Source organism: Cnephaeus nilssonii (genome assembly GCF_951640355.1).
Source record: "Cnephaeus nilssonii genome assembly, chromosome: 14".
NCBI lineage: Eukaryota > Metazoa > Chordata > Mammalia > Chiroptera > Vespertilionidae > Cnephaeus > Cnephaeus nilssonii.
Window position 1 is genome coordinate 11,618,911 of NC_137085.1, and position 14,049 is coordinate 11,632,959.

General features: G+C 46.2%; 1 protein-coding gene across 3 annotated transcripts in view; it reads right to left on the bottom strand.

Annotated features, from left to right (window-relative positions):
* Positions 1-4,627: 4,627 nt before the first annotated feature.
* ASTN2 (astrotactin 2) overlaps positions 4,628-14,049 on the bottom strand; it is a 749,503-nt gene continuing 740,081 nt past the window's right edge. For all 3 annotated transcript variants that reach the window (XM_079789927.1, XM_079789926.1, XM_079789925.1), the window contains one exon: positions 4,628-5,374. In XM_079789927.1, coding sequence (XP_079646053.1) covers positions 5,137-5,374 — 238 coding nt within the window. In that variant the 3' untranslated portion in view covers positions 4,628-5,136. The remainder of the gene's footprint in view (positions 5,375-14,049) is intronic.

Below are 14,049 nucleotides of genomic sequence, written 5' to 3' on the forward strand. Positions count from 1 at the left end.
CTATCCTACCCTATCTATTCTATCCACCCTATCCTATCCTGTACTATCCTATCCTAACTTATCCTATCTATCTATCTATCCCATCCTATCCTATCCTATCCCATACTAATCCTATCCTATCCTATCCTATCCTATCCTATCCTATCCTATCCTATCCTATCCTATCCTATCCCATCCCATCCTATCCAGTCACCATGCCACTGACTCTCCCCTGTACTCTCCTACCTGCAGCCAGAGGAGTCTCTTCAAAGTACTATTCTGCCCACGTAACATTCTTGTGTTCAATTCAATGCTTTCCAATGGCCAGTGTGGTATGGCTCTGCCAACCTTGTGAAACACAGCCTCCGTCGCTCAGCCCACACCAGTTGCTCACCATCCCTTAAACTGACATGCTGGCCTCTCTACTCATGATGCCCTTTCCATACTGCTCTTCCTACTGAACTCTTATCCATCTTTTGACTGTGAAGGCTTCCCTGGTGCCTGCCTTCCAATGGCGAGGCAATCGCACCCATCCTTTCTCCTGTATGGAAGACATTATAATAACTATTTATTGAGAGCTTTAGTTTTTAAGCACCAATGACTTTATATATACGTTATCTAATTTAATCTTTCCAACAGTCCTTTGAGATAGTGTTTATCCCCTTCATAGGTGAATCAAGTGAGGTTATGAGAGGTTAAGTTAACCTCTAACCTGAGCCTCCTATTATCAAGTCTCAGGGTCTAGCCCCTCCTCACTGTAAATTGCACAGCTAATATTTAAACCCAGATTGGCATGATTCCAAAATGTCTGATTTTATCACACAGTATTTAGTTAGCTAAGTTCTGGGAGTTCCTTAAGGGCAGGGTCTCAGTCCTGATCATCTCAGTGCCCCAAACCTAGAAATTAGCACTCAGGTATAGGCTGGAAGTGAGAGGGACTTAGCTTTTGACTTAGGTTGAAGAAGGGGGCATTACCCACATTTGCCCACGGAGATAGTAAGCACAGTGCTCACCAGTTTGAAATACTTAGTCTGCCCAATTTTAGATCTCAGTATTTCAACATCATTGCCTACTAGCTTTAGGATTTGGAACAGGTTATTCAACCTGCCTAAACCTCAGTTTCTTTCATTGTAAGACTATGAATAAGCACATGACTGTTTTGTACATAGTTAAATGAGATACACATGTAGAATCACTGATATGATAAGGACACCATAAATGGCAGTTAGCAGCATTTGTCCATGCAGTCCACTCTTTGTTATAAAGCCTACCCAAAGAAAACACTTTCTGACCACACAGAAGATGGGAGTCATCTAGGAGCGATTTCCTGTGCACCCCAACACACACTTCTGTGTTTTCACAACTTCCTTGTTCAGTAGTGGAAACCACACGAAAAAACCCAATTTTTGCCAGCACAGTGGACATGAGCTCCCCTGGCCTTTTCCGCAGCACCACATGAATCAATGTGGCCGTGCAGTGGCCAAGGTGGGTGCTGGACCCAGCAGCCTCATTTGCATTTCAAGAAGTTTTCTTTTTCCAATGAAACATTTTGTTATTATTTTTTTAATCCTCACCCAAGGATATGTTATTACTGATTTGAGAGAGAGAGAGAAAAAGAGAGAGAGAGAAATGCAGGGAGAAGAGAGAGAAATACTGTTGTGAGAGAGAAACATCAATCGATTACCTCCTGTACGCACACTGACCGGGGATCGAACCTGCAACCTGGGCATGTGTCCTGGCTGGGAATCGAACTTGCGACCCACACTGGCCAGGGCTCTAATGAAACACCTTAACAAATATTGTTCTAACGTCCGTTCCTGTCATGGCAGGGCAAACACACACACACACACACACACACACACACACACACACACACACACACACCTGTCCAGTCAGGATTCTGAAATCTCCCTCTGTAGGGCCTTGTGGCTGGGAAGGGCAATAGGCAATAGGCTCCATAGTATCAGGACATGGAGACTGAAACCAGAGAGAGACGTGGACGGAAGAATGAGTTGGGGACAGCCTGGTTGCACATATTCTTAGGAACCAGCTAACTTTGGCCAACTGAGAGCGATCCAGAGGCTACAGCTGTCTTTGAGAGGCTCAAAGAAACCTCATTTTCTTGCTATTGCTTAAGTGCCACCATCATTACAACTTCTCTTTGAGTTAAATTTTTGATACTATTTACAACTCATACATCCAACTGGCTATTGGTTATTAATTTCTACTCTTGATCAGACTTCCGTAGACCTTTCCCAGCCAACGTTTCCTAGTTATCTCCCCCAAGTTCATAGCATTATGTATAGTGTCTTTATGAAGAGAAAGAAAACGTGACTGTATATTGTGCTGGATGCATTAGCATTACCCTTTCACTCAGGCCTCACAACAACCCCACCAGGTGGGACTATCATTGAACCCATTGTGTTGATGATGGAACTGAGGTTCAGAGGTCAAATTACTCACCCAGAGTAATAGCTGGTGAATGGCAGCAGTCACATTCAGACTTAACCAGGCTCAGACCACAGTCCCAGCACATTGGGAAGTTTAACTTTCTGCCACTGATGAGCTAAGTTTTTCTTCAGGTTGGGTCAAGACAATGGAAAGCTACAGCAATGAGGAGACTCAGCAAAGGCGTGAGACCTATGGTTCAAAAAAGGGTATATATGAGAGGAATTTAGAACAGGGCTTGGCATGTGATAAAGCTACAGACTGAATGTCTGTGTCCCCCACCCCCAAATGTATATTTTGAAACATAATCCCCAATGTGATGGTATTTGGAGGTGGGGCCGTTGGGAGGTGATTAGGTCATGAGGGTGGAGCCCTTGAGAATGGGATTAGTGCCCTTCCAGAGGAAACCTCATAGAGCTCCCTTTCCCTTTCACCACGTGAGGACACCGGGAGAAGATTTCCACCTATGAACTAAGAAGAGGGCTCTCACCAGACACCAAATCTGTTGACGCCTTGATCTCGGGCTTCCCAACCTCCAGAACTGTGAGAAACAAAATTGTGTTGTTTATAAGTCACCCAGTCTATGGCATTCTTTTATACCATAACTGACTAAAACGTGCAATTGACAAAGTACACTGGTAAGTACATAATGAATGGTAAGTATTGCTTTTTTTCTGGTATAAGATGTGGGTTCCTCTCTGAACATACTGTTCCTGGGAGAAGGGTCATCCAAACTGTAGGGAGAATTTATTCAGCTGAACTCCACCTCTATACTTCCAGAATCGTAAATCCAATAGTCATACTTCTTGAAAGGACACCTTTGAGCTTAGATTGTTGGAAGTTGAGCAGATCTCTAGGTACCTGAGTCATTTGGAAGAATATCCTTCTGCTTTGTTTCCCCTGTGGATTAAAATCTGGAGGTGGGGCAGTAACCTCAGGGTGTAGATTTTCAGGAAGGGGGTTGTTGACCTCATCAGCACTCATCAATATTGAGAAGTAGGCATATTTCTAACTGCTTATATTTTACTGATATTCAGTATCTTTTTCTCTCTCAATCCCCAGTGCCCGACTCTCACAGGGATGGGGAACGTCGGCCCACAGGTTGTGTAAGGCCTGCAAAATCATTTGGTCTGGCTCTGCAGGGCACTAGGGGTTAGAAAATTAAATGTTTGACCAAATATAGCAGCTAATTTTTAAGTTGATAATGTTGTAAGGCCTGAGGATGATGATATAAATATCCAAATGGCCCCTGGCAGAAAAAAAGGTTCCCCACCCCTGCCAGGTGTCATCCTTACTTTATGAAATACCTGACCTACATCACACTTCCTCTACATCAGTCAGCTCCTCTGAGCTACTGTCCAGCTGTTAGGAATCTAAAATGCCTCTCTGTACTCATTACCCTCCCAGGTGACACACTGGAAGCAGCTCAAGTGTCATTTAAAAGATTTCAGAGGCGGACTGTCTCCCTCAGAACCACAGGATCCAAACCACCATCTCCTGTTGCCTGAAAATGACAACAGTCACCCTCTTTGGGGCTTTCTCCAGCCCCACCTCCACCCCGCAGCTGGCATGGTTTTGTCATAAAGAGCAAGTTGGCTATTTCACTCTTGGGCTCTCAGCTACTGCAAATACTGCCAAACCTTTTACTCAAGACTTCTCCAGCCCTGCCTAGCCCCTAGCCTTTCCGCTTGCTGCAATCTCTACGCTCAATGACAGTGCTTGCAGCCCTCGAATGAGTTCTGTTTTCTCAGTCGCTTTTGCTCATGGTGTCCCATCTGACTGGAGCAAATCCCATTCTTCTTCACTCTGTCTGGCTTACTCCCCCCCTTCTTTTGATCAGAGCTCTCACTCTTTAAAAAAAAATATTATTTTGTCTTTTTGTCTAATGACCCAACAATGCATTAAGAGAATCTCTACCCTTCACCCATAGCAGCCCAAAATCACTAGATTGCTTCTCTATTTCCATTGGACAATAAGTTCCCTGAGAGCAGGGACCTCCTCAGTCTTCCATTCCATGCCCATGCCTGGCAGATAATAGATAATCAATACGTATTTGTTGAGTGAATAAACAGAGGTCCCCCGTTGGTAAGAAACACCACCCAAGCAGAGAGAAAGAGAGAGAGAGACAATAGGAATTTTTAATGCATGGAAAGTTCTGCAGGGACACTGGGCAGACCCACAGGGAGTAGGAAGAGGCCGAGGTCCTGCAAAGTCAATGCCAGCTGGGAGTCAAGTCCTAAAGACCCACGCTTCCTCACTGCAGCTTCCTCGGGGCTTCCTTCCTGAAGCTGAGGAGGGCCGATCGGATCATCTCTCCATACATCTCCTCCCGGGGTCCAGGGCTGGGAGGAAGCTGAGTGTGGCCGCGGGAAGGAAGAGGAGGAAAGGCCGCTTGGTCTCCACCTGAAAGCTCCTGCCTCGGAATTGACCGCCATCCATAAGAAAACGTTGAAAAACGAGAGACTTGGATAGAGTCAAATAATATCTTAGAAAAAATAAAAGATAGAGAAAAATGGATAATTCCAGTGTTTACAAAGTCCTCTGTCGGCTATCCACAAGAGAGAGAGTTTGCTTTGGCCTCACTGCCAAGCCTAATTGGCCAAGCCCGTCCTCCGCTGTCTCCCAGCCCACCTAGGCCCCGGAATCCACGGGAGTGCTGCTCCCCCTCCCACGGAGAGTCTCTGTGCTCATGGAGGGCGGCGCCCCCCCTCACCGGCCCTTGGAGTCCCCATACGTGTTCCGGGCCATGGACACCATCTTCTCCTCGCACGTGATTTTGGTGTCCTTGAGGATGCTGTACCACACCATGCCCGCGGGCCGGACCTCCTCGCTGCGGCAGAAAAGGTAGGGCACGGTGTCCACGCGGCTCTGGATGTGGGCGCTGCGCAGGAGGCTGGAACAGTGGCTGCTCACCCTCTCCAGTCGCCTCAGGATCAGGTGGGCCTTCCTGAAAGGCAGGCGGAGACAGTGAGGAAGGAAGAAGCCCCGGTCAAGGGGCAGGTCTTTGGTGAATGAGGATCAACAGACAAAGGAGGCCTTGTCTGTCCCAGCAATTTCCTATCCACTCCTGACTTGAGTGTGGCACTTGAAATGCCCATTCCAATATCACCCTCTACCTTTCCTCTCCAATTGTTCCATGTCGAAAAAATGAAAAGGAGGGATAACCCTTTGCTGAGATAGGAGAGTCCCAGGCATCAGCTTTGGGCCTCCAACACAGTAGAAATTGTTATAATAATGATAAACAACAAGAACAATGACTAAAATTTATTGATACCATGTGTAAGAAATTGGTCCTTTACATACATTTTAAAATGTTTATTTATCTTTACAATAGCCCTGAAACAAAGGCTCGGAGAAATGGTATTACGTGACCAAGTTCAAACATCAAATTGACCTTGGAGTTGGGCATTTGAATGCAGGCCATGAAAACCCACAAGTCCCTCCCTATCTGCTTTCATGCTTCCTTCTCTAATTCCCTCCTACTCTTTTCACAGTCAGGAAATTTGGAATCGTATGTCAAAGCCTAGTATATATGTCCCCAAATCACAGGGTCTCTGCGTGTCATTGCTCTCACCTCTAGAACAGTGACGGTGGTCTTACCTTCCTCAGCGGGCTGTGAGATTATCTGAGAAATGCCCAAAGCCTGGCTGGCACAGAGTCAGTGCCCAATAAATGACAGCTACTCTTATAGAGAATTATGACTTACTATGGTGATGTCTCAGGATTAAGGTCATACTGAACAGTAGTCTGAGCAAGAATCACTCTGTCCTTGGTGGTTATCATTAGTAATTTACCCAGGGCCCTTTATCCAGCACCAGAGTGAGAAGCCCTGGAGAGAGATGAGGGCTGCATAGAAAATTAAAGGACCTTTGAGATGACCTAGTCTGGGGTTTCTCAAAGGCAGGGATATTACATTGGGGCTGGTCATTCATTACTGGGGGTACTGTCCTGTAGAAAGTTCAGCAACATCCCCAGACCTCTGCCCACCAGATGCCCAGAGCAATACCAGTTGGGAACCAATGACCCAGTCTGACCTCTCATTACAGATGTGGAAACAGGCTTAGAGAGGGAAAGGAATGTCCCTTTCCCAGGTCAGACCACAAGTCCACGTCATTGTCCAAGTGCCTGTCTCCTGTGGGACCCATGTTTCTTTATATCCCATTACCTTCTAGATCCCCAGGAAGCCCGAGGGGCTAAATAACAGGCTCTCCCCCGCTGTCCTCCTCATGGCCCTCCGAGACCCCAGGAGGCAGGCAGTTTTATGACCACAGACCCCACAAATGGGAGATTGTGTTAGGCACCTGTGTGGCGGCTGGAAAAGGGCCGGGATTATGTGTGTGCGTTTTGTGGGCACAATTTATGAGGTGCCTTTCAAAAAGTCCTCTTTGTATAGCTCACCACTTGGGTGGAATACTTCCTGAGGTGCCAAGAATTCATAGCTTCATAATCGCACTTGAGTGGCCGCACTACCCTAGTCCTCGCTCCCTCGGGCAGGCACCTCCCCGAGAGCAGCCTGGGGAGGCTATTCCTACCCCTCCTCCTTGGAGTGCTTAATCTGTTCCTTAATAGCTCCATGCCCTTGGGAGACTTACTTAACGTCTCTAAGCCTGCGTCTTCGCTTGAAAAATGGTGCTGTTGTGATGTCAGTGGGGATAAAGTCATCGGTTGCCTATTTATTGAGCATGTAGTATGTGGCTGAGCTCCCCATCCAGTGGGAAAGACGGACAGATTGAAAGTTACAGCACAGGTGGCAAGGGCAATGATGTAAGGAGGCACAGGACCCGTGGGAAAACGGAGGAAGGTGCCTGGGCAGGATTGGGGACATGCATGAAGATGTCGTAGTTGGAAGGGAACTTGTGTTGAGCCTCATAAATGAGGAGGGGTCAGGCAATGAAGAGGGCAAGGACATAACAGGAGGCAGGGGCAAAGGCAAAGAGAGAAGGGACTACACGGAAGTTCTTACGGCTAGAATCCAGTGTGTGAGTGAGGACACAGTGGGAAACCGGGGAAGCGGCAGGGGCCCGTAGAGACTGCCTGCTCCGGGAGAATCAACTGGGGGAGGGCAAGACCGGCAGCAGGCAATGAGGTAGACAACACACAGGTGCCGCTGCTCTTAGGCTAGGGCTTGCTTTTGCTCCCTGTGCTTTTCAGAAGCGACTTCCTCTTTCTGTTTCCTGATTTAGAAAAGGAAAATAACATCTGCCTACCTCATCGAGTTATAGCAATGATTAAATAATACGTGTCAATTATTAGTTAACCCACGTAAAACTCCTAGGCAAGTGTTTGGCACACAGTAAGCCCCTCATGTGTGTTAGAAAGTATCACCATCATCGCCACCATCATTATTATTTGTGTGCTGGTTTAAGCCTTGAGCATCTTTATAAGTCAGTGGCAGGAGACAGGCAGACAGAAATGGTAACAGCCTCTAATACAGGGGCCGAGTGCTGGGTTGAGAGCTTGCCTGGTGCTATGGGAATATATCAAGGGGACACCCAATCATTAGTTTGGGGGCTCAGAAGAGTCTTCCTAGAAGATGGAACATCTAAGCGAGGTCGTCAGTGATTAAAGAGTGTTTCAGATGGATAGAGAGGCAGAGGAGATACCCTCCAAAGTTAGACGAGGCAGCATAAAACCACCAACTGCTTGAAATTGTCAGCGCAAAATGGATAGAAGGCCCGTCAGTTTGGCAGAGAGCAGCCCATCAAGACTCTTCTAAGCCCTGGCCACGTATTTTATTTGTGGGGCAGTGGAGAGTTGCAGTCTGATCCAGACAGTCACAAAAATGAGCCACATACAAAATTAGGTTGGAAAGGGCAATTCCTCCAACATACCCACGTGCTTTGTCTTCACAGGCTCAGCCCTTCCCTCCAAGAGAATCTTGGAACTCAACTGGACCAAGCCTCCTTTTGAATGGATGGGGAAATGAAGGCTTGGAGAGAGGAAATAATTTGCCTCAAGGAATGGCTTAAGTTGGCTACAAAGGATATGCTAGAAGCAATATCCTTTGAACCTGCTAGCGGTTCTCAACCTATGGGTTGCGACCCACAGGTTGAGAACCGCTGCTGTAGAGCCTAAGACCATTGGAAAACACAGATATTTACATTACGATTCATAACAGTAGCAAAATTACAGTTATAAAGTAGCAATGAAAATAATTTTATGGTTAGGGGTCACCACAACATGAGGAACTGTATTAAAGGGTCGCAGCATTAGAAAGGTTGAGAACCACTGCCCCAGAGGGAGAGATCACAGGCAGAGTGACTACTTTTCTCAAATACCAAAGATGAAATCTTCCTCATTGCAGACAGGACTCAAGCCCGCTGGGATAGGAAGCAAGAGGTGAAGAAGGGCCACCACATACTAACTTACTGGTTCTATCAGCAGGCAAGATTGAGACAGGGCTGGCTTGTGAAAGAGTCAGGGGCTGGGATCAGATGCCACTACTCCGGGAATTGTAGAACCTTTGACCAACTATTCTATTCCCAGCACTATTACCCAATCAGCTGTTTGACACAGTTATCAGACAGAGACCTAATTTCTAAGGGGGCCTTGGAATGGAGAGGAAGAGAAGAGGCAATAAGGAAACATTCCTGTTGGCCTCCTTCCCTCCTCCCACCTCCTTGAGTTGAGCTCCAATGTGTCAGTGTCAGCTGACCTCAAGTTTAATGAGTCGAGGGCATGACATGGCTGCAAAAACTTGGAACGCAATCTCCAGAAGTGGAGGGGGCAGATGAAGGGAAGTACTGATGTCATTCATGCTGGCCGGGTCAGGACACAGCTGGAGATCCCCGGTCACTTCTGGTAAGAGGGACATATGCAAATTGCAGCCAGGTCATGATGATGAAGGTTGTCTCAAAAGCACATCTTCTGAGAAAGTACTGAAAGCAGGAGTAGAGGTGTCCACTGAAGGGGGAATTTAGGGAAATGGTTATGTTGTTCTAGTAAGTGAAGACAATTGGTGGGAAAAACTAGAATCAGGGATGATAATGACTATAATTGATTGAGTACCTATTATGTGTCATCATTCTCACCACAGTTCTAAAGTGTGTGCTTTATTCCCAGGCCGCAGGTGGTATAAGTGAGCCTCAGGCTGGTTACATGAGTTGACCAGGGTTAACAGGGTGAGAGAGAATAGGGTCTCCGATCTCTGCTACAAGGCGCCCGAGTTTTACGCATGAAGCCACTTGAAAATCGACAGAAGGCAAATTTTGACACAATATAATAAAAACTTAAAACTGGAGTCCTCTAAATATATAGTGAGTATTACCATATTTCCAGTGGGTTCCCCTTCACTGGAATTGATCAAATAGGTTCTAAAAAGGAGTCTGTCTTAGTCTATTCAGGCTGCTGCAACAAAATACCACAGATGGGGAAGCTTATAGACAACAGGAACTTTTACAGTTTTGGAGGCTGGAAGTCCAAGAGATCGTGGTGCGGTGTGGTGACTGGTGAGGACCTGCTTCCTGGGACGCTGATGGTACTTTCTCACTATGTCCTCACCTGGTGAAAGGGTCAAAGGCTCTCTCTGGGGTCCCTTCTATAAGAGCACTAACCCCATTCATGAGTGTCGGCCCTCTTGACCTAATCACTTCCCAAAGGCCCACCTCCTCATACCATCATGTTGGGGATTAGGTTTCAACACACACATTTAGGGGAGACATGAACATTCAGACCATAGCAGAGTTGGAGTCAATTTTTGTTGGTTTGTTTTTAATCTAAAAGAAACTGGGGGCTTGGTTCACAGAAAAATGCCATCTGCTGGGCATCTGATGAGCACTTCACAACAGGACCTGGTGTCACACCATTGCCAAAGAATTCAGTTCCTGAGATGAGAGGATCACATTCACTGAGGTCTACTCATGCTTCCAAGTCATGCTAAAATGGGGGTCTTCCAGCGCTTCCTAGGTACCATAAATCGTGCTTTCCCTTTGTTGCTGAGACGTTTGTGTATTTTGTATTGAGTCTCGTTTTCCCTCATTTGTGCACATATCATGGGATGCAGCGTGTTATAAGGGATAGGACACTGGCTTGATATCGGAGGACAATGTTTTGTATTTGGGCTCTGACACTTGCTGGCTCTGTAACCTTGAACAATTTACTTAACTCCATGATTCTCTCTTGCTTAACCTTCAAAACTGATTATTCAGGAAGTGAAATGAGATGTAAGTGACTGGACCCATAACAGGTGCTCAACCAGGATTTCCCGCCTGGTTCTCAGAGTACCTCTTCCCAGGTGTACAGCTCCTGACTGCAAGAAGATCAGTCAGTTTCATAAGGGTGAACCGACTTGAACTAAGGAAATTCTCAGTCCTCAGCTTTCAAAACCTAGCAATTCTCTAGGAAGGGTAGGTAAAGGGAATTCAACTGCACACGGGCACCATGTAGACCTGAGGAAGCAACGAGGCAAGAGGGAAAAATGCTTATACAGAGTTATTTCTGATAGCAAAGCAGCTGAAAGAAACCCAGTTGGTATTTAACAGAGGACTAAATTCATATAACTGCATGGTTAACGGGCCCTTGGAAGATACAACATATTTGCATATACATCCACGGGAAAAGACTTTTTCTTGGAGTGTTAGGTGTGGACAGTCAGATGACAGAACACAGAGTACCTGTGTTCTGTGGAGATGGAGCTGTGGTTATAGATGGAGACGTAGCCTCAAGCCTGTGCCAGTTTTCCTATTCACGTGCAGAGCCCCGTCACTTCCATACCTGTGTCTGGAAAGGTCTGTGCACACTGTTAATGATTTGGGTCGGGACTGTAGGGTTCAGAGGTGTCAATTTTTCACTTTGTGTTTTACATACGTCTTTATCATTTTGAATGTTATAGAATGAGCAAGAATTACTTTTAGAACAAAATACAATCGAGTTATTTTCACTTTGAAAACATACTTCCATACATGTATACTTTAAGCTGGTGTGATACATGTGTACTACAATAAAACCATAGTTTAATGGCTTCCCAGTAGTTCACTAGGTTCCCTTTCAAAATAAATCCGCATCAAATTTAACCTCCGACCATACCCACCTAGCAGAACACCAGAAGCCCAGGTATTAATTGTTCCTGAATATAGATCCTCAACACCAGGCTTGAAATATGAATTTTAAGGCGACTGGTGAAAAATAGTTACATTGGGCTTTGTCTTCTCATTCTGTCACAAGAAACTGTGCTACCTTCCCAAGAATCCATTCCTAAACTGATGGTAAGGATGACTTGAGTCTCAACTAACCCAAAACTGTTTCAGTTTGGGACTGACAAAGACTTGAAGATAATAAGCAATTTTGCTACATTATTGGCGGGAATCTGCTCTATGGGACACTTGTTCAAAGTCACAGTGTGCGCTGTTTGTATTTATCTGTTCTAAGACATCTTCAATGATAAGAGATGCTACTTCTTTCAAGAAAATAAAAAATACGCCCAATGTGCACAGTCCATCCTGATTTCAGAAATGGCAAAAAATGAAGAAAAAAAAAAAGTAACAGTGCATCTCAGATGATAGGAATATGGCCCTGGAAGCCTAGGTTTGCTCTTGTTCTTAATGTCCTAGAAATTCCAAGAGCGCTAATCCACAATATCTAAGGAAGAAACTAATATAATCTTGTACTGAAAGGACATCCAGGGACACCCCAGGCTTGATGCACTGAGGACACAGAAGCTAGGTTCACGAATGTGCCAACTCCTCAGATGGGAAACACTTCTCACCGAGCTATGCTGAGAAAGATCCATAAGCGATGTCTGCCGTGGAAGCACGTGGGGCTGACAGCATGACTACACCCTTCCTAGGCTAGAGAGATCGATCCCACTGAAACAAAACCGTTTCCAGAGCTTATTCTCTTCTCCCTACTCTATCCTCTTATTCTACTGTAACCGAGAGGATTGAGAGGCCCAAGAGTGGTCAAGGCCGTTCAGACTGGAGCCAGTGCTGGTCCCTGGCCACCTATGAGCTCAGATTTTCAAATCTCCTAATAGGAACCGTGTGGCTGGGACAGCTGTGTCAGCAGGTCTTTTCTGCGCAGCTGTTTGAAGTAAGCTGTGGTTGCCATGGGAAGCAGGCTCTGGTGGTCACTGGCCTGAAAGATTTACTAGGTAGAGGTAAGAGCTGCCCTTTTGTCACTGAATTTTATGGGGGTTATACGACCACAGATCCGGAGGGTTGGTGATTATAGACCAACAGAATCCTACCAGAGCTCATCCCATGGTATCTTCAGGATGCTCCCTGGAGATGCTCTTATCACCTGAGCCAGCTTAGTCCCTGAGAAACAGGACATGCTGGGCTGGTGTCTGTTCTCTGGTCGCTATACCTTCAGGGCTTGCTGGTTCCATGGCTTACCAGCCGGAAGGAACTTTGAAGTCCAGCCCTTTTGTGTAATTAAGCGAGGTGCAGAATGGGATGGAATTTGTCCAAAGTCACACAGTAAGTGGGTAGCAAAGCAAGGACAAAGACCCCATCGCTCCTGGCTCTGGGGCACTCTTGCTCTCTCTCCTATACCTTGAGGTTCTGCACACTGGCTAACCTTTGAGAGGCCTGGCACATCGGCCCATATGACTCCTCTGTTTAAAGCCAGCTTTTAAGAGAAAGAACAGACTCCAGAAAAGGGCTCAAAAGAGCCATCATGACCTGACCTCTGCTGAACTCTCCAGCCTTGTTTTTTACCTTTCCCTCTCACCTTGAACTCTCTGCCCCAGTAAGACTTCTCCTTCTTGACCGAAGTATAGTCTCTTGCCCGGCTCTCTCTTGTCTTTGCACAGGCTGTTCCTTCCAATGAGAACACCCTTCCTTTAATTGGGAGGACTCCTATTCATTCTTTAACTCTAACTTTCTTCTCCAGAAATTCTTCTTTCGGCTCCACGTCTGGGTTAGCTGCACCAGCTACCAGCATCCAGAGCCTTGTCACTCAAAGTATGCTTTTGGATCAGAAACATCACCATCACCTAAGAGCTTGCTAGAAATCCAGCATCTCTGGCCCATCCCAGACCGCCGAGTTGATTTGCATTTTCCTAAGGCCCCAGGCGATCCTCATGCACATTGCAGTTTGAGAAGCACTGCTCTAAAACCTGCTTCCCACCCTCTTTAGCTAGTGTGGTGCTTCTACCTCGTTTCACTGCACCTGCCCGCTGACCAGCCTTTTCCCCACGAGATGCTGAGCCTTGTGAAGGCAGACGCTGTCTTCTCCACGCGTGTGTTTCCAGACCACAGCACAGCATTTGGCATATAGTAAGCACATTAAATGAATTAATGAATCAATAAATTAATGAAGTGAGGGCTCATCAAGTCTCTTACTATTTGCAAGGAAAAAAAATGCATTATTTTACAAGGCTATTTTTGAGCTGCAAAGAGTTTAGAGTTTGTGGAATTCAGGTGTTTGCTACTGTGATCTATAGATCCTCGATAGCTCAGAGAAACCTACAGGACCCTTGGTGTTGGTGGGGAGTTGAAGAGGAGCCCCAGCAGGTGGGGCTCCAAACCACCCACTCTAGCTTCTCTCGAAACAACTCAGTGGCCCACAGAGTTCACACACCTACTCATCCCATTATGCGATTATTCAATAAGAGTTGGCGCCTGCTTACAGGAGTGAATTGGACATAAAGGATCGCCAGCTACACAAACTGACATTGTAGTG